Genomic DNA, 21,332 nt, shown 5'->3' with positions numbered 1-21,332 from the left:
CTCACACTCAACATCAACAAAACAAAGGATATGATCGTGGACTTCAGGAAACAGCAAAGGGAGCACCCCCCCATCCACATCGACAGGACAGTAGTGGAGAAGGTGGAAAGTTTTTAGTTCATCGGCACACACATCACAGAGAAACTGACATGGTCCACCCATACAGACAGTGTGGTGAAGAATGCGCAACAGCAACTCTTCAACCTCAGGAGGCTAAAGAAATTTGGCTCGTCACCTAAAACCCTCACAAACTTTTACAGATGCACAATTGAGAGCATCCTGTTCGGTTATATCACCGCCTGGTATGGCAACTGCACCGCCCTCAACCGCAAGGCTTTCCAGAGGATGGTGCGGTCTGCACAACGCATCACCGGGGGCAAACTACCTGACCTCCAGGACACCTACACCACCTGATGTCACAGGAAGGCCAAAAAGATAATCAAGGACAACAACCACCCGAGCTACTGCCTGTTCACCCCGCTACCATCCAGAAGACGAGGTCAGTACAGGTGCATCAAAGCTGGGACCGAGAGACTGAAAAACAGCTTCTATCTCAAGGCCATCAGACTGTTAAACAGCCATCACTAACACAGAGAGGCTGTTGCCTACATACAGACTCAGATCTTTAGCCACTTTAATACATGGATCACTAGTCACCTCTTACATCTAGATGTTCCGCTAGCGGAACGCCTCGCCAATATCCAATGATAGGGTTGTGGCGCGAATTACAAACTCCTCAAAAATCCAAAACTTCCATTTTTCAAACATATGACTATTTTACACCATTTTAAAGACATGACTCTCCTTTATCTAACCACATTGTCCGATTTCAAAAAGGCTTTACAACGAAAGCAAAACATTAGATTATGTCAGGAGAGTACCCAGCCAGAAATAATCACACACCCATTTTTCAAGCTAGCATATAATGTCACAAAAACCAAAACCACAGCTAAATTTTATTTTATTTATTTTATTTCACCTTTATTTAACCAGGTAGGCAAGTTGAGAACAAGTTCTCATTTACAATTGCGACCTGGCCAAGATAAAGCAAAGCAGTTCGACAACATACAAAAACACAGAGTTACACATGGAGTAAAACAACATACAATCAATGATGCAGTAGAAGAAAAAAAAATAAGACTATATACAATGTGAGCAAATGATGTGAGATAAGGGAGGTAAAGGCAAAAAAATGCCATGGTGGCAAAGTAAATAAAGTATAGCAAGAAAAACACTGGAATGGTAGATTTGTAGTTTGAAGAAAGTTCAAAGATAAAACATAAATAATATGGTGCAAAGGAGCAAAATAAAATAAATTCAGCACTAACCCTTGATGATCTTCATCAGATGACACTCCTAGGACATTATGTTATACAATACATGCATGTTTTGTTCAATCAAGTTCATATTTATATCAAAAACCAGCTTTTTACATTAGCATGTGACGTTCAGAACTAGCATACCCACCGAACACTTCCGGTGAATTTACAAATTACTCACGATAAATGTTCACAAAAAACATAAATTATTTTAAGAATTATAGATACAGAACTCCTTTATGCAACCGCGGTGTCCTATTTTAAAATAGCTTTTCGGTGAAAGCACATTTTGCAATATTCTGAGTAGATAGCCCGGCCATCATGGCTAGCTATTTTGACACCCACCAAGTTTGGCACTCACCAAACTCAGATTTACTATAAGAAAAATTGGATTACCTTTGCTGTTCTTCGTCAGAATGCACTCCCAGGACTTCTACTTCAACACCCAATGTTGTTTTGGTTCCAAATAATCCATAGTTATATCCAAATTGCTGCGTTTTGTTCTTGCGTTCAAGACACTATCCGAAGGGTGACGCGCTGGCGCATATCGTGACAAAAAATGTCAAAATATTCCATTACCGTACTTCGAAGCTTGTCAAACGCTGTTTAAAATCAATTTTTATGCGATTTTTCTCACCTTGTTTTCGTTCAAACACTGAAAATAGAAAATGGAGTCTTCACATGCACGCCGCACCCATGTCATTGTTCTCAGAACGACCACTTTCCAAATGCCCTACTGTTTTTCGCCCAGGGACTGCAGAGTCATCATTCCCCGTTCTGGCGCCTTCTGAGAGCCTATGTGAGCCTTAGAAAGTGTCACGTTACAGCAGAGATCCTCTATTTTCCATAAAGAGGCTATAGAAGGACAAGAAATGGTCAGAGAGGACACTTCCTGTATGGAATCTTAGTTTTTGGCCTGCCATATGAGTTCTTTTATTCTCACAGACACCATTCAAACAGTTTTAGAAACTTTAGGGTGTTTTCTATCCACATCTACTAATTATATGCATATTCTAGTTTCTGGGCAGGAGTAATAACCAGATTAAATCGGGGACGTTTTTTATCCGGCCGTGAAAATACTGTCCACTATCCTAAACAGGTTAAAAAAAGCCACTTTAATAATGTTTACATATCTCATATGGATATACTGTATTTTATACCATCTATTGCATCTTGCCTATGCTGCGCGGCCATCGCTCATCCTTATATTTATATGTACATTTTCTTATTCCATCCCTTTGTGTGTGTATTAGGTAGTTGTTGTGAAATTGTTAGATTACTGGTTAGATATTACCGCACTGTCGGATCTAGAAGCACAAGCATTTCTCTACACTCACATTAACATCCGCTTGTATATGTGACCAATAAAATTTGATTGAATTTGATTTATTAAAAACATTAGCAAAGCTATGGTAAACCATGTGATAACTAATCTAAATTTGACAGATAATTGTAAATGCAATAACATATTGAAGAGAAGAACATTCACAGGGGTACTGCGTACCAGGCGAGTGATGCCAACCTGTTGAGGATGTCTGTCTCCTGTCCCCGTCCCAGAGAACAGGCTTTGTTTCTGGATAGCCCAGCTAGTTCCCCACTCCCCCCTCTGTGGATGGATACACCTGCCCGTAACGTAATACCTTGTTAAAGCCCAGATCCTGCTGCAAGTTTAGCACGGATTGAACAGATTACAAAGGAAAAAGTAAACCTTGAGACAACACCAGTACCTAACCCCTCCATCCGGCCGCCTACTATCCTGCCTGCACCTCGGGCCAATCGTGAAACGGCCCAACAGACTCCAGAGCTCTAAGACTCTCACTTTCTAGTTTCTACCCCAAATCTGGTTTGGATCAAGAAACTAAGAAGTTCCTAGACCGCATTAGGCAGAGACGCCTGACAGAACATTTAGAGCTCTCGTCTTCTTATCTTCGCACAAGTGTTTTATTGGACTATGCTTTGAGAATTTAATGTTGCGTAGAAGACTAATGAAAGCATGCAGAAACAAAACCAGAAGGCAGCAGAAGGAGAAAAACAAGAAAAAAACTACAGGCCTGTTTTCCGTTTTCCTTTTAATTGCGCTCTCTGTCTTTTTTTCTATCCTCGGAGTAACAAAATGGAGAAAAGTTGGAAATAACTGTGGGATCGAGTAGAGCCGCAGGAAATGAGGCTATTTGGAGTGTTCAATCAGGGGCCCTGCCTCTGCTCACTTTAATTAGTTTATACATAAATTCAAGGCCGGAGATTGAAGAGCACTCTCTGCTCGTACCCTGACCTAAATTGAATAAATTGAACCGGGATTAGTTCTCTCAGCAGAATGCAGAGTGTGACCTCGGCAAAAACTGTGCTCTCGCACAGGGAAGATTTGTCACACGAGAGGGGAGGAGAGAGAAGGCCCAGATGCAGGGCCAAAGAAAAAAGTGCCTAAATAGTAGATTTTGATACATCTGCTGAAACCTCACTGACTCTACTTCATTCTTGTGAGGCTGTTTCTCATCCATAATGTGAAGTTGGCACTTTGCGAGCCTCCTTAGCTGTTTAATCAGATGTCCTGGTGCTGATGCTGCCTGCCACAGAAGGCATCTCTCCCAATGATCCTCTGGCAATTACTGAAAATGTGTATTTGATCAAATTGTTTCCAATTTGAATCCCAAATTGTGACGCATCAGGCTTTTAGTCAGTCTGTTTACTGAAATGAATTCAGATTTTGCAAACAGACCATGTGTGATGATCCAAGTCATATTTTATGATCCTACTTTTAATGCCTTAACTTTGGCAGTTACCTGTATATGACCCATCTATCTGCTCCATAGCTATACGGAAAAATGCTGAATAGTCACGATATGGAGAGATGGAAAGGGAGAGATACATACCGTGTATTCGGATAGTATTCAGACCCCTTGACTTTTTACGTTACAGCCTTATTCTAAAACGGATGACATTTTCCCCCATCAATCTACACACAATACCCCAGAATAACAACGCAAAAACAGGTTTTTAGTATATTTTTGCAAAAAATAATAATAATAATAACAATATCACATTTACTTAAGTATTCAGACCCTTTACTCAGTACTTTGTTGAAGCACAATTGGCAGTGATTACAGCCTTGAGTATTCTTGGGTAAGACACTACAAGCTTGGCACACCTGTATTTGGGGAGTTTCTCCCATTCTTCTCTGGAGATCCTCTCAAACTATGTCAGGTTGGATGGGGAGCGCCGCTGCACAGCTATTTTCAGGTGTCTCCAGAGATGTTCAAGTCCGGGCTCTGGCTGGGCCACTCAAAGACATTCAGAGACTTGTCCCGAAGCCACTCCTGCGTTGTCTTGGCTGTGCGCTTAGGGTCGTTGTCCTGTTGGAAGGTGAACATTCGCCCCAGTCTGAGGTCAAATCAAACTTTGTCACATACGCCGAATACAACAAGTGTAGACTTTACCGTGAAATGCTTACTTACAAGCCCTTAACCAACAATGCAGTTCAAGAAGAGTTAAGAAAATATTTACCAAGTAGACTAAAATAAAAAGTAATAATAAAAAGTAACACAATAAGATTAACTCGGCTATATACAGGGGGCACCGGTACCTAGTCAGTTTGGGGGGGTACAGTCTAGTTGAGGTAATCTGTACATGTAGGTGTGGGCGAAGTGACTATGCATAGATAACAGAGTTGCAGCAGTGTACAAAAAGGAGGGGGGTCAATGTAAATTGTTCGGTGGCGATTTTATAAAATGTTCAGCAGTCTTATGGCTTGGGGGTAGAAGCTGTTGAGGTGCCTTTTGGTCCTAGACTTGGCGCTCCGGTACCGCTTGCCATGCGGTAGCAGAGAAAACCGTCTAACTTGGGTGACCGGAGTCTCTGACAATTTTATGGGCTTTCCTCTGACACCGCTTATTATATAGGTCTTGGATGGCAGGAAGCTTGGCCCCAGTGATGTACTGGGCAGTTCGCACTACCCTCTGCAGCACCTTACGGTCAGATGCCGAGCAGTTGCCATACCAGGCGGTGATGCAACCGGTCAGGATGCTCTCGATGGTGCAGCTGAAGAACCTTTTGAGCATCTGGGGACCCATGCCAAATTTTTTCAGTCTCCTGAGGGGGAAAAGGTTTTGTCATGCCCTCTTCACGACTGTCTTGGCATGTTTGGACCATGATAGTTCGTTGGTGATGTGGACACCAAGGAACTTGAAAATCTCGTCCCGCTCCACTACAGCCCCGTCGATGTTAATGAGGGCCTGTTCGGCCCGCCTTTTCCTGTAATCCACAATCAGCTCCTTTGTCTTGCTCACATTGAGGGAGAGGTTGTTGTCCTGGCACCACATTGCCAGTTCTCTGACCTCCTCTCTATAGGCCGTCTCATTGTTGTCAGTGATCAGGCCTACCACTGTTGTGTCATCAGCAAACTTAATGATGGTGTTGGAGTTGTGTTTGGCCACGCAGTCGTGGGTGAACAGGGAATACAGGAGGGGACTAAGTACATACCACAGAGGGGCTCCAGTGTTAAGGATCAGTGTGGCAGACATGTTGTTGCCTACTCATACCACCTGGGGGCAGCCCATCAGGAAGTCCAGGATCCAGTTGCAGAGGGAGGTGTTTAGTCCCAGAGTCCTTAGCTTAGTGATGAGCTTCTTGGGCACTATGGTGCTGTATGCCGAGTTGTAGTCAATGAACAGAATTCTCACATAGGTGTTCCTTTCGTCCAGGTGGGAAAGAGCAGTGTGGAGTGCGATTGAGATTGCGTCATCTGTGGATCTGTTGGGGCGGTTGGGTTTCCGGGATGATGCTGTTGATCTGAGCCATGACCAGCCTTTCAAAGCACTTCATGGCTACCATACGGGGCGGTAGTCATTTAGGCAGACAGGTTACCTTCACTTTCTTGGGCACAGGGACTATGGTGGTCTGCTTGAAACATGTATGTATTACAGACTCAGTCAGGGAGAGGTTGAAAATGTCAGTGAAGACACTTGCCAGTTGGTCCGTGCATGCTCTGAGTACACGTCCTGGTTATCCGTCTGGCCCTGCAACCTTGGGAATGTTGACCTGTTTAAAGGTCTTGCTCACATCGGCTACGGAGAGCATGATCACACAGTCGTCCGGAACAGCTGGTGCTCTCATGCATGCTTCAGTGTTGCTTGCCTTGAAGCAATCATAAAAGGCATTTAGCCCATCTGGTAGGCTCGCATAACTGGTTAGCTTGCGGCTGGGTTTCCCTTTGTAGTCCGTAATAGTCTGCAAGCCCAGCCACATCTGATGAGCGTCAGAGCCAGTGTAGTAGGATTCAATCTTAATCCTGTATTGACGCTTTGCTTGTTTGATTGATCGTCTGAGGGCATAGCGGGATTTCTTATAAGCATCCGGATTAGTCGCCCGCTCCTTGAAAGCTGCAGCTCTAGCCTTTAGCTCGATGTGGATGTTGCCTGTAATCCATGGCTTCTGGTTGGGATATGTACGTACAGTCACTGTGGGGACGACGTCATCGATGCACGATGATGAAGCCGATGACTGAGGTGGTGTACTCCTCAATGCTATTGGATGAATCCCAGAACATATTCCAGTCTGTGCTAGCAAAACAGTCCTGTGGTGTAGCATCCACGTCATCTGACCACTTCCATATTAAGCGAAGTCACTGGTACTTCCTGCTTTAATTGTTGCTTGTAAGCAGGAATCAGGAGGATAGAATTATGGTCAGATTTGCCAAATGGATGGCGGGGGAGAGCTTTGTATGCATCTCTGTGTGTGGAGTAAAGGTGGTCTAGGATTTTTCCCCCCTGGTTGCACATGTGACATGATAGTAAAAATGTTGGAAAACTGATTTAAGTTTCCCTGCATTAAAGTCCCCGGCCACTAGGAGAGACGCTTATGGGTGAGCATTTTCATCTTGGCTTTCATCTTGGCTTATAGAGTTGGTTGAGAGCGGTCTTAGTGCCAGCTTTGTTCTGTGGTGGTAAATAGATGGCTACGAATAATACAGATGAGAACTCTCTTGGTAGATAGTGTGGTCTACAGTTTATCATAAGGTACTCTACCTCAGGTGAGCAATACCTCGAGAATTCTTTAATATTAGACAGGTGTTATTGCCAAATAGACACACACCCCCACCCCTCGTCTTACCAGAGGTAGCGTCTCTGTTCTGCAGGTGCATGAAAAATCCCGCTAGCTCTATATTGCCTGTATCTTCGTTCAGCCACGTCTCGATGAAACATAAGATGTTTCACCGATGGAGATGCAGATGCAGTTTTTTCCAGTCCGTGGTGAGTAATCACTCCATCATTTTCAGTCATAAGAGACAGCAGCAGCAACATTATGTACACAATAAGTCTGGGCCTGTTCCAGTGAAAGCAGGATATCCTTCTCGTTGGACATGTTAAAGGAACATTTTTCTTCCAGTCCGCGGTGAGTAATCACTTTTCTGATGTCCAGAAGTTATTTTCGGTCATAAGAGACAGTAGCAGCAACATTATGTACACAATAAGTAAAAAAATAAGTTACACAAAATGCAAAAACAAATGGGAGAATGTAAAACGTCAGCCATGTTCTTCGGCGCCATCTTATTATCCTGAGTACTCTGGAGCAGGTTTTAATCAAGTATCTCTCTATACTTTGCTCCGTTCATCTTTCCCTTGATCCTGACTAGTCTCCCAGTCCCTGCCCCTGAAAAACATCCCCACAGCATGATGCTACCACCACCATGCTTCACAGTAGGAATGTTGCCAGGCTTCCTCCAGATGTGACGCTTGCCATTCAATCTTGGTTTCACCAGACCAGAGAATCTTTGTTTCTGATGGTCTGGGAGTCTTTAGGTGCCTTTTGGCAAACTCCAAGCGGGCTGTGATGGGCCTTTTACTGAGTGGCGGCTTCCGTCTGGCCCCTCTACCATAAAGGCCTGATTGAGGGAGTGTTGCAAAGATGGTTGGCCTTCTGGAAGGTTCTCCTATTTCCACAGAGGAAATCTGGAGCTCAGTTAGATTGACCATTGGGTTTTTGGTCACCTCCCTGACTAAGGCCCTTCTCCCCCGATTGCTCAGTTTGGTCGGGCGGCCAGCTCTAGGAAGCATCTTGGTGGTTTCAAACTTCTTCCATTTAAGAATGATAGAGGCCTCCTCCACCTTGACGTAATTTCCTGTCAAACTTGTGGACTTGTTCACGTGCTGCTGTTTTTTTACTGTCTTTACTTTTTAATTACCGTTTGTACATTTTTTCCCCTCGCTCAACTTTTTTTTCATTCAACTTTTTCACCACGGACGCTTTATCTGGACATGGTTCTACAGGACCTCCACCAGCCGAAGCTAAGTAGTACAATTAACATTATTCCTTCTAATTGCAGTCGCTGCACTCATAATATACAGGAGAACGATCACCTTATGGTGAGGATAGCCGTGCTGCAAGCCCAGCTTCAGACGCAATCGTTAGGCAAGGGTAATTTAAGTGTAGGAAAGGATGAAACAGCATCTGTGCCACAAATAAGCACAGATAGTTGTATAAATCCCCTCGCACAATCCCCGCAGCTGGACAATTTTCTCTTGGCTTCTGGAAGGAAATGCTGTAGGAATGATCAACCGGTGTCGCTCATTCAGCCGTTAGAAACTTTCAACCGGTTCTCCCCATTAAGCAACAAGTCGGAGTCAGAGGCCGAGCCTTCTCTGGTCTTTCCTCCACCTGTTACGGGGTCTGAGACGCCGAAGCCTCCCACCATTAGCTCTGACAAATTCAAAACCCTAGTCATTGGCGACTCCATTACCCGCAGTACTAGACCTAAAAAGAATCATCCATCTGTTTACCAGGGGCAGGGCTACCGACGTTAAGGCTAATCTGAAGATGGTGCTGGCTAAGGCTAAAATTGGCGAGTATAGAGAGTATAGGGATATTGCTATCCACGTCGGCACCAATGATGTTAGGATGAAACAGTCAGAGGTCACCAAGCGCAACATAGCCTCAGCGTGTAAATCAGCTAGAAAGATGTGTCGGCATCGAGTAATTGTCTTTGACCCCCGCCCAGTTAGGGGGAGTGATGAGCTCGACTGAGAGGTCGAGTCTCACAACTCAATCGCTGGTTAAACTGTTTTCTGTCCCTCCCAAAAGATAGAATTTGGAGATAATTGGCCCTCTTTCTGGGACTCACCCACAAACAGGGCCAAGCCTGGCCTGCTGAGGAGTGATGGATTCCATCCTAGCTGGAGAGGTGCTCTCATCTTATCTATGAACATAGACAGGGCTCTAACTCCTGTAGCTCCACAATGAGATAGGGTGCAGGCCAGGCAGCAGGCTGCTAGCCAGCCTGCCAGCTTAGTGGAGTCTGCCACTAGCACAGTCAGTGTAATCAGCTCAGCTATCACCATTGAGACCATGTCTGTGCCTCGATCTAGGTTAGGCAAACTAAACATGGCGGTGTTCGCCTTAGCAATCTCACTGGAATAAAGACGACCTCCATTCCTGTCATTATTGAAAGATTGTGATATCTCATATCTCAAAATAGGGTTACTTAATGTTAGATCCTTCACTTCCAAGGCAGTTATAGTCAATTAACTAATCACTGATCATAATCTTGATGTGATTGGCCTGACTGAAATATGGCTTAATCCTGATTAATTTACTGTGTTAAATGAGGCCTCTCCTCCTGGTTACACTAGTGACCAAATCCCCCGCGCATCCCGCAAAGGTGAAGGTGTTGCTAACATTAACGATAGCAAATTTAAATTTACAAACACAAATGACTGCGTTTTCATCTTTTGAGCTTCTAGTCATGAAATCTATGCAGCCTACAAAATCACTTCTTATAGCTACTGTTTACAGGCCTCCTGGGCCGTAATTCAGCGTTCCTCACTGAGTTCCCTGAATTCCTATCGGACCTTGTAGTCATAGCAGATAATATTCACATTTTTGGTGACTTTATTATTCACATGGAAAAGTCAACAGATGAGCCATCATCGACTCAGTGGGTTTTGTCTAACATGTCTCCGGACCTACTCACTGCCACAGTCATAATCTGGACCTAGTTTTGTCCTGTGGAATAAATGACCACCATTTTATTATGTTTGCAATTACAACAAATAATCTGCTCAGACCCCAACCAAGGATCATCAAAAGCCGTGCTATAAAGTCTCGGACAACCCAAAGATTCCTAGATGCCCTTCCAGACTCCCTCCGCCTACCCAAGGACGTCAGAGTATAACAATCGGTTAACCACCTAACTGAGGAACTCAATTTAACCTTGCGCAATACCCTAGATGCAGTCGCACCCCTAAAAACAAAAAAACATTTGTCATAAGAAACTAGCTCCCTGGTATACAGAAAATAACCGAGCCCTGAAGCAAGCTTCCAGAAAATTGGAACGGAAATGGCGCTACATCAAACTGGAAGTCTTCCGATTAGCTTGGAAAGACAGTACCGTGCAGTATTGAAGAGCCCTCACCACCGCTTGATCTCAATTAAGTTGGAACAATAGGATGGAGAATAAGAACAATCCTAAATGTCTTTTTGATACTGTCGCAAAGCTAACTAAAAAACAGCATTCCCTAAGAGAGGATGGCTTTCACTTCAGCAGTGATAAATTCATGAACTTCTTTGACGAGAAGATCATGATCATTAGAAAGAAAATGACGGACTGCCAGGACCTAGGATCAAAGGGAGACACTCAAGTTTTTAAATACTATATCTCTTGACACATTGATGAAAACAGTCATGGCCTCTAAACCTTCAAGCTGCATACCGGACCTTATTCCAACTAAACTACTGAAAGAGCTGCTTCCTGTGCTTGGCCGGCCTATGTTGAACATAATAAACGGCTCCCTATCCACCGGATGTGTACCAAACTCACTAAAAGTGGCAGTAATAAAGCTTCTCTTGAAAAAGTCAAACCTTGACCCAGAAAATATAAAAAACTAAAATCGGCTGATATCAAATCTCCCATTCCTCCCAACATTTTTCAAAAAAGCTGTTGCGCAGCAACTCACTGCCTTCCTGAAGACTAACAATGTATACGAAACGCTTCAGTCTGGTTTTAGACCACATCATAGCATTGAGACTGCACTCGAAGGTGTGCAGGTCCTCGTGCTCCTAGGCCTTAGTGCTTCTTTTGATACCATCGATCACCACATTCTTTTTGAGTTCTGGCCTGGTTTAGATCTTATCTGTCGGAAACAAATCAGTTTGTCTCTGTGGATGGCTTGTCCTCTGACAAAACAACTGTAAATTTCGGTGTTCCTCAAGGTTCCGTTTTAGGACCTCTGTTGTTTTCACTATATATTTTACCTCATGGTGATATCATTCGGAAACATAATGTTAACTTTCACTGCTATGTGGACAATATACAGCTGTACATTTCGATGAAACATGGTGAAGCCCCAAAATTGCGCTACCTGGAAGCCTGTGTTTCAAACATAAGTAAGTGCATGGCGGCAAATGTTTTACTTTTAAACTCGGACAAAACAGAGATGCTAGTTCTAGGTCCCAAGAAACAAAGAGATCTTCTGTTGGATCTGACAATTCATCTTGATGGTTGTACAGTCGTCTCAAATAAAACTGTAAAGGACCTTGGCGTTACTCTGGACCCTGATCTCTCTTTGAAGAACATTTCAAGACTGTTTCAAGGACAGCTTTTTTCCATCTACGTAAAAGAGCCTGGTTTCTTCCTAGGTTCCTGCCTTTCCATGGAGTTTTTCCTAGCCAACATGCTTCTACATCTGCATTGCTTGCTGTTTGTGGTTTTAGGCTGGGTTTCTGTATAGCACTTTGTGACATAGGCTGATGTAAAAAGGGCTTTATAAATACATTTGATTGATTGATTGAATGCTGCAGACATTGTTTGGTGTCTTGGAGCTCTACTGACAACTCCTTCGACCTCATGGCTTGGTTTTTGCAATGACATACTGTCAATTGTTGGATGATCAATGGAATCAGGATGCAACTGAACTCAATTTCGAGTCTCATAGAAAATGTTCTGAATATTTATATAAATAAGGTATTTCTGATTTTGTATTTTTATTCATTTAAAAAAATGTCTAAAAACCTGTTTTCGCTTTGTCATTATTGGGCACTGTGTGTAGATTGATAAGGAAAGACATTTATTTAATCAATTTCAGAATAAGGTTGTAACATAGCAAAATGTTGAAAAAGTCAAGGGGTCTGAATACTTTCCGAATGCACTTTATATTTCCATTATGGGCTAAGCTAAGGGAGAAATACGACTGTGGTTTACTGTATTCAGGCTGCAGATAAAGACAGAGAGAGGGGAGAGAAGGAGACAGAAAAAGAGAGCTGTGGCGAATGAATTGGTATAAATAAGTTATTTCAGAAGGCATCACATATCAGCCCCTCACACGGAAATTAATCCATCTTCAGAAGCAATCTCCTCCAACAATTTGGGGTGGCTGCAGGACTGTTAGCTGAAAAAAAGTGTCGATAAAAAGGTCTGTGTTCGTATATAGTGTCAGCTCAAATGACTGATTTGACTGCCGTGCCTCACAGACACCAAGCCTTTGTGTGTGAACCGAATGAACCTGAAGACAACGGAGAGGGGAGTTCAGTTTCTAAACAGGTGAAGAGGGAGCCAGGGCACAAGAGTGAATGTGGCCGGATTGTCATTTATTCCATTTCTGCTTAAGTTTGAAGTATTTAATAATGTCAATCAAAGTCCTTGATTGACACAGGGCTATTACCCACAATCTCCTTCCGTGCTACCAACTCACTCTGCAGTCTAAAAAGAAAAGTAACATTTTTTTTGTGGAGTTAACATTTAGCATAGGCCGTGCCGCCTTGGCCCTGGCTCTCCCACAATGATGGCTGTTATGATTCAGAACCTCTTCTCTCTGTGTTCTTCCCTCTCCAGAACGCTTCTCATTTAAGTCAATCACCCAGTTCTCTTTTCAGGAATTAACCTCAGAGACACACTTCATACCACAAGCCTCTTCTTAAAAATATGATTCAAGTTCATCTTTCTCTCTTTATTTCACCTTCTGGCAGTCCCTTGCTAAAGCCAGTCAGCATTTCTCTGTGTTCCTGACAGGCTCCCATCACAGCCCTAACCCCAGATGAAACGGTGCCCCACAAAATAAATGTAAATCTCTTTCTGTGTGCTGATAGTACTCCTGCTGCCGAGCCCTGTAGAGAGTTGATTTTTTCAGCGTCACCCCTTCTTCATAATGGAACACTAAGTCTGCGTCACTGTCACCACTCCTCACGACAACGCACAACACGCACAATCACTAGACAATACACACACACGATAACACACCGAGCAGCAACTGTCATAAAGGAGCGACTGGCAGCAAGGAGATCTCAAACGACAACAATCACCATTTGTTCCACTGGCGAGGAGAAAGGGCTATTAGTGCCATTGCAGTGTTCTCGAACAGCTATTCTAAGAGATGTAGTGTTCGTCATTCACTGAGCCACTCATGCAAAGTCTATGGCATCATTAAAGTTAAGGAAAACAAATCATTTTACTTGTAGTGATTTTTTAGAGCACTGGGTGCTTTGTTCTTGTGACTTCACTACAAGTAAAATGATTTGTTTTTCTTAACTTTAATGATGCCTGTCCAGACTGAGCACATCCTTCCCAGCACAGCTGGCCAGAGTGACAGAGAGGACACAGCCATGACAGGACACCTCCCAGTGCCACCTGGCTGAACAGGTAACTGTCCATGTCCCCAGACAGGGATGTCACCCATTGGACACACATAAGAGAGAGCAGACAAACAGCATTTCCACTGTGGACAGACACTCCCAACATCAAACACTTTCCTTGAATGTTATTTACACTTTGAAGTGGCTTAGTCTCGCTTGACACAGCGGAGTCTGTTAATCTCTCTCTCTCTCCCTCTCTCTCTCTAACAAGGGTGAGGTGAGAAGCAACCGGAGCCCTGAGAATTTTGGGGAACAAGTGGAAAGTTGGACACTTTGGCAAAAACAAAGGCTAAAACAACAATCAGTATCTTTAAACTATCACTGGGGGGTTAAGACTCGACAGGTGTCGTGGAGGTGCTCTGGTCACAAAGCAGTAGCAGGTTGAAATCCTAGCAGGGGATTGCCTGCTTCAATATACTCCTCCTGAGAAGAGCTTTATAAGCTACCGCTCCACTGTAAAAGCAGCCAGTAAAGAATACAGGTACTCATGTACGAACACAGCCTCTCTGCTAGTCAGGCATGATAGGCCGCTTTGATGGGAAAGTTAAATAGGGCTTTATTTTTCACAGTGGAAAACGACAAGATGCCAGCTTCACCGCTGGCTCCCGGTTTTGTTGCAGTGGCAAAAACCTGTGAGACAGGCGCCATAGGTCACCGGCGGTGAGTAACTCTGACAAATAGGGGGGTGGTGGAGTGTGGCGGGGGTAGTCGTAAACTCCCCACTGGGCCGGGCTGCCGTTAGCTGCTTACGACGGAACAGGAGGGTAGACCGGGTTGGGTCACTTAGCTTCAGGGTGGTCCGAGTGGAGGAGGGAGAACAGATAGACACAGCCTGTCATCTCAGGGAGAGGGGACTGAAACTAAAAATGAACATAAAGATGGTCTAAAAAGATGGATATAAAAATCACTAATATGTTTCTTCACACAGGAGCTGTATCAGAGAAAGAGAGAGGGGGAGAGAGGGAGTGGCGAACCAAACGTCAATTAAGGGGAATGCCTAGATGGAGAGCCAGGGATCTAAAGGAAAATTCATATTGGAAATGCATTATAGCTAGAGGATGCAGACAGCAATATCCACTTATGACAACGAGGGCACTAAAAATACATATTTCCCAGATGCCTGTGTAAATATATTTTCTTAAGCCTGTGGGGGGAAACCTTGGAAGGAAGTGGACCGACAGGCAGCCAAGTTCACACAGACAATAAAGAACTAAGAAACTTCTCATCTGTTCGGTGGGGAGAAAAGGCATATCCCAGGAGATGTTGGCACGAAGAGGTCTTCCTCTAGACCAAGGCTCTCCAACCCTGTTCCTGGAGAGCTACCCTCCTGTATGTCTTCGCTCTAACCCCAGTTGTAACTAACCTGATTCAGCTGATCAACCAGCTAATTATTAGAATCAGGTGCGCTAGATTAGCTACTGGACGGTAGCCCTCCAAGAACAGGGTTGGACTGAAAACCTACTGGACGGTAGCTCTCCAGGAACAGGGCTGGACTGAAAACCTACTGGACGGTAGCTCTCCAGGAACAGGGTTGGACTGAAAACCTACTGGACGGTAGCCCTCCAGGAACAGGGTTGGACTGAAAACCTACTGGACGGTAGCCCTCCAAGAACAGGGTTAGACTGAAAACCTACTGGACGGTAACCCTCCAAGAACAGGGTTGGACTGAAAACCTACTGGACGGTAGCTCTCCAGGAACAGGGTTGGACTGAAAACCTACTGGACGGTAGCTCTACAGGAACAGGGTTGGACTGAAAACCTACTGGACGGTAGCTCTCCAGAAACAGGGTTGGACTGAAATCCTACTGGACGGTAGCTCTCCAGGAACAGGGTTGGAGAGTCCCTGCTCTAGGCCTACACACGTTCAATGGCTGGGAAAACAATGTCTGATTCTCCAGATTTCACACCCCACCACTCGTGCTAATGGGGACAGTGTCTCAGCGGGTGGAGTGGGGTGTGTGATACAATCACCGTAATTGCGGTGACTTGTTTTCATTTTTCCATGTATTCTCCATAACTCTGTGTCCGCACAAACACACACCCACACCCACACCCATAGTTTAGACACCGACTGGGTGTAAGTGTTATTAACTACAGGGAACAGCAAGAGAAATCTAATAACTGCTCAGTGTCCGTCATTGAAGACCAGGCAGCAGACAACAGGCAGCAGTAACAACAGTAGAATAGTCCGAACACAAAATCTCCCCTCATTGATCCACAACAACTTACTTAAATATGGCAGACCACAATGACCGACCACAACTCTGGGCAGATCTCTCTTATCTCTGTTCAGGCTGTGTGTGATATATGATATGATTTGTTTCCCTGCTTGGGTGCTCCAGACTCAATGGATGTGGTGTCTTGGAAAGTGTGTGAAAGTAACTTAAAGTAAATCGTGTCCTGAACACGTGCGCACACGGAAAAAACACATTACACACACACACATTACACACACACACACGTCCATTACTGTCAGCTGTGCAAATTACAATATGCTCCTTGATGAAGAAACTCCATTAGGAACAGGAAATCCATCTCTATGCCGGGCATATTGCTACTGGGACTGTCACCATCACAGTGTGTGTGTGTGTGTGTGTGTGTGTGTGTGTGTATGCCTCCATACCTCAGGCATGGCAGGGGTCTCGTCGGGCCGTCTGGTCTCAGGCTCTCCAGTGAGGGGGTTCCGGAGGGTCTGGAGGAACAGGGCTGCCTTCCTCTTCCTCTCCACCTGCAGCTGCTTCTCCTTGGACTCCTTGGAGGCCTGGGCCAGCTTTTCCCTGGCGGCTGCAGCTAGACGGTCCTCCAACTTCAGCTTGGCTAGAGGGAGAGGTCGGGTACAGTATAAAGATGAATAGTTTCTGCTTGGCTACAGACAAACAGAGAGAGAGAAAATGATTTAGAACTTAAAACTTGCTTTTTATGTCATCAAAATCTATTGATGTCTGTCTGTTTCCGCATTGTACTTTTATGATGCTTTGTGCTAAGTCTAAGTGATGTCAGCATGCTATTTGCATAGATTTGTTTGGGATTGGGTTTAAAAGTTGACAGTCAAAAATAGATGCAGGTCAGACACAGTGAGGGTTGGTTGCAGGCTGAACGGTAAGGGAAAGCCATTTCACACTACGTAGGGCCGATCACTCCTCTCCCCCACTCTGTCGGCCTGGTTCTCATTGGAATGCTCTGTCCGCTCTGTGCACCGTTTACTACGGGACACTGATGGAGGGGTTTAATCATAGCAACATACAGTGGTGGAGGGACCAGTGGACAGCCAGTTCGACATGGCCCAGTCAGTGTGGGGAGAACACATGCCTTTTGTGAGTGTAATGTTTACCGTTTATTTTTTCCCTCATCAATCTACGCACAATATCCCATAATGACAACCTAACATTTTATTTTTTCGTTTTATGTTTACAAATGTATAAAAAAAAAAAACAGATACCTTATTTAGATAAGAATTCAGACATTTTGTTATGAGACTTGAAATTGAGCTCAGCTGCATGCTGTTTCCATTGATCATCTTTGAGATGTTTATACAACTTGATTGGAGTCCACCTGAGTTAAATTCAATTGATTGGGCATAATTTGGAAAGGCACACACCTGTCTGTATAAGGTCCCACAGTTGACAGAGCATGTCAGAGCAAAAACCAAGCCATGAGATCGGAGGAATTGTCCGTCGAGCTCGATTAATCCAAGATGGCGTAGCAGTCGGACGAGCGTTTGTCTTGTCCCATGTAAATAGCCGGTTTCGTCTTTTTCTTTCGTATATATTTTTGATCTCACTTTCCACCTACGATCTAAATATACTTTCCTGCAACCCACCTCACCCAATGTGGTACGGATCTGCTATTTTTATACGTTATAACTGGAACTTCCATCAGAGCTACCTAACTACTAGCTAGTAGTAACTGTAAGCCACAGCTAGCAGTCTTCACCTTTAGCTTGGACACCAGCCAGCTTTAGCTCTGTCAATACTTGCCAGTCACAACAGCGCGATATCAACCCAGAGCATATCAGACTGCTTTTCTCCACAACATTACCGGATTCCCGCCGCAAGCTCTGGGCCATTACACCGGATCATCGCAGCTATCTGCAACCGAGTAGCTACTGCTGGCTAATGCCTCTGTCCCGAAGCAAGCACCAGTTAGCCTTGAGCTAGCCTCGAGCTAGGCCCATCTCCCGGCTAGCCGAAGAGGTATACCTGCTAATTCATGGGCTACAATACCTCTTTTGCCAATTGGCCTGGACCCTTTATTGCCGAAATGGAGCCCTGCCAATCCATCACGACTGGTCTGCCGACGTAATCGTCCAATGTGGTTTCAACAGGCTTTTCCATTGCGATGTCGTGAAGACCCATCTGCTATCCCCGGCCGCTAGCTTTCTGAACGCAGTGCATCCCGCTCGCCTAGCATAGTATCGACTACTGAACGGCTCCCTGACTCACCTATTGCTGCTCATTGGACCCTATGATCACTCGGCTACACATGCCTCTCTCTAATGTCAATATGCCTTGTCTTCTGCTGTTTCGGTTAATTATTATAGAATTATTTCACTGCAGAGCCCCTAGACCAGCTCAACATGCCTTAGATAGCTCTTTTGTCACACACCCCACACATGGGGAGACCTCACCTGGCTTAACTGGTGTCTCCAGAGATGCAAGCTCTCTCATCGTCACTCAATGCCTAGGTCTACCCCCACTGTACTCACATCCTACCATACCCTTGTCTGTACATTAATCCCTGAATATATTCTACCCCGCCCAGAAATCTGCTCCTTTTATTCTCTGTTCCCAACGCACTAGACGACCAGTTCTTATAGCCTTCAGCCGTACCCTATTCCTCCTCTGGTGATGTAGAGGTTAACCCAGGCCCTGTAGCTCCCAGCTTTACGCCTATTCCCCAGGCGCTCTCATTTGTTACCTTCTGTTCCCGTAAAACCCTTGGTTTCATGCATGTTAACATCAGACGCCTCCTCCCTAAATTTGCTTTATTCACTGCTTTAACACACTCCACCAACCCTGATGTCCTCGCCGTGTCTGAATCCTGGCTTAGGAAGGCCACCAAAAATTCTGAAATTTCCATCCACAACTCTAATATTTTACGTCAAGATGGAGTTGCAATCTACTGCAGAGAGAGCCTGCAGAGTTCTGTCATACTATCCAGGTCTGTGCCCAAACAGTTCGAGCATCGACTTTTAAAAATCCACTTTTCCAGAAATAAGTCTCACTGTTGCCGCTTGTTAAAGACCCCCTCAGCACCCAGCTGTGCCCTGGACACCATATGTGAATTGATTGCCCCCCATCTATCTTCGTACTGTTAGGTGACGTAAACTGGGATATGCTTAGCACCCTGGCCATCTTACAATCTAAGCTAGATGCCCTCAATCTTACACAAATTGTCAAGGAACCTACCAGGTACAACCATAAATCCGTAAACATGGGCACCCTCATAGATATGATCCTGACCAACTTGCCCTCTAAATACACCTCTGCTGTCTTCAACTAGGATCTCAGCGATCACTGCCTCATTGCCTTCGTCTGTAATGGGCCCGCGGTCAAACGACCACCCCTTATCCCTGTCAAATGCTCCCTAAAACACTTCAGCGAGCAGGTCTTTCTAATCGACCTTGCTGGAAGTATATTGACCTCATCCCATCAGTAGAGGATGCCTGGTTGTTCTTTAAAAGTGCTTTCCTCATCATCTTAAATAAGCATGCCCCATTCAAAAAATGTTGAACTAAGAACAGATATAGCCCTTGGTTCACTCTAGAGTTGACTGCCCTTGACCAGCACAAAAACATCATGTGGCATACTGCATTAGCATCGAATAGCCCCCTCGATATTTTGTATTTATTTAACCAGGTAGGCAAGTTGAGAACAAGTTCTCATTTACAATTGCGACCTGGCCAAGATAAAGCAAAGCAGTTCGACAACACAGAGTTACACATGGAGTAAAACAAACATACAGTCAATAATACAGTAGAAAAAATAAGTCTATATACAATGTGAGCAAATGAGGTGAGATAAGGGAGGTAAAGGCAAAAAGGCCATAGTGGCAAAGTAAATACAATATAGCAAGTAAAACACTGGAATGGTAGATTTGTAGTAGAAGAAAGTGCAAAGTACAAATATAAATAATGGGGTGCAAAGGAGCAAAATATATAAATATGATAGATATGCAACTTTTCAGGGAAGTCAGGAACCAAAATACACAGTCAGTTAGGAAAGCTAAGGCTAGCTGTTTCAAACAGAAATTTGCATCCTGTAGCACTAATTCCAAAGAGTTTTGGGACACCGTAAAGTCCATGGAGAATAAAAGCACCTCCGATAAATCTACAATAATCGATTATTTCAATAAGCATTTTTCTACGGCTGGCCATGCTTCCACCTGGCTACCCCTACCCTGGCCAACAGCACTGCACCCCTTCGCTTCTCCTTCACCAAAATCCAGATAGCTGATGTTCTGAAAGAGCTGCAAAATCTGGACCCCTACAAATCAGCTGGGTTAGACAATCTGGACCCTCTCTAAAATTATTTGCAGAAATTGTTGCAATCCCTAAAGATCGGAAAGCTGCCGCGGTCATCCCCCTCTTCAAAGGGGGAGAAACTCTAGACCCAAACTGTTATAGACCTATATCCATCCTGCCCTGCCATTCTAAAGTCTTCGAAAGCCAAGTTAACAAACAGATCACCAACCATTTCGAAACCCACCGTACCTTCTCCACTATGCAATCTGGTTTCCGAGATGGTCATGGGTGCACCTCAGCCATGCTCAAGGTCCCAAAGAATATCATAACCACCATTGATAAAAGAAAGTCCTGTGCAGCCCTTTCCATCGACCTGGCCAAGGCTTTCGACTCCATCAATCACCACATTCTTATCGGCAGACTCAATAGCCTTGGTTTCTCAAATTACTGCCTTGCCTGGTTCACCAACTACTTCTCAGACAGAGTTCAGTGTGTCAAATCTGAGGGCCTGTTGTCCGGACCTCTGGCAGTCTCTATGGGGGTGCCACAGGGTTCAATTCTCGGGCCGACTCTTTTCTCTGTATACATCAATGATGTCACTCTTGCTGCTGGTGATTCTTTGATCCACCTCTATGCAGACGACACCATTCTGTATACATCTGGCCCTTCCTTGGACACTTAACAAAACTCCAAACGAGCTTCAATGCCATACAACACTCCTTCCGTGGCCTCCAACTGCTAGTAAAACTAAATGCATCCTCTTCAACCGATTGCTGCCAGAACCCGCCCGCCCGACTAGCATCACTACTCTGAACGGTTCTGACTTAGAATATGTGGACATATGCTGCATGCTGTTTCCATTGATGATCCTTGAGATGTTTCTACAACTTGACTGTTAAATTCAATTGATTGGACATGATTTGGAAAGGCACACA

The 21,332-nt window shown here is 44.5% G+C and overlaps 1 protein-coding gene across 1 annotated transcript in view; it reads right to left on the bottom strand.

Annotated features, from left to right (window-relative positions):
* Window positions 1-21,332, bottom strand: part of LOC106566361 (splicing factor SWAP) — a 129,449-nt gene that overhangs the window by 31,637 nt on the left and 76,480 nt on the right. The window contains exon 14 of the mRNA XM_045686988.1: window positions 16,558-16,751. Coding sequence (XP_045542944.1) covers window positions 16,558-16,751 — 194 coding nt within the window. The remainder of the gene's footprint in view (window positions 1-16,557; window positions 16,752-21,332) is intronic.

This window comes from Salmo salar, chromosome ssa09 (genome assembly GCF_905237065.1).
Source record: "Salmo salar chromosome ssa09, Ssal_v3.1, whole genome shotgun sequence".
In the NCBI taxonomy this organism is placed as follows: Eukaryota; Metazoa; Chordata; class Actinopteri; order Salmoniformes; family Salmonidae; genus Salmo; species Salmo salar.
The sequence above is the reverse complement of the archived record's forward strand: the minus strand, read 5'-3'. Positions and strand labels throughout refer to the sequence as shown.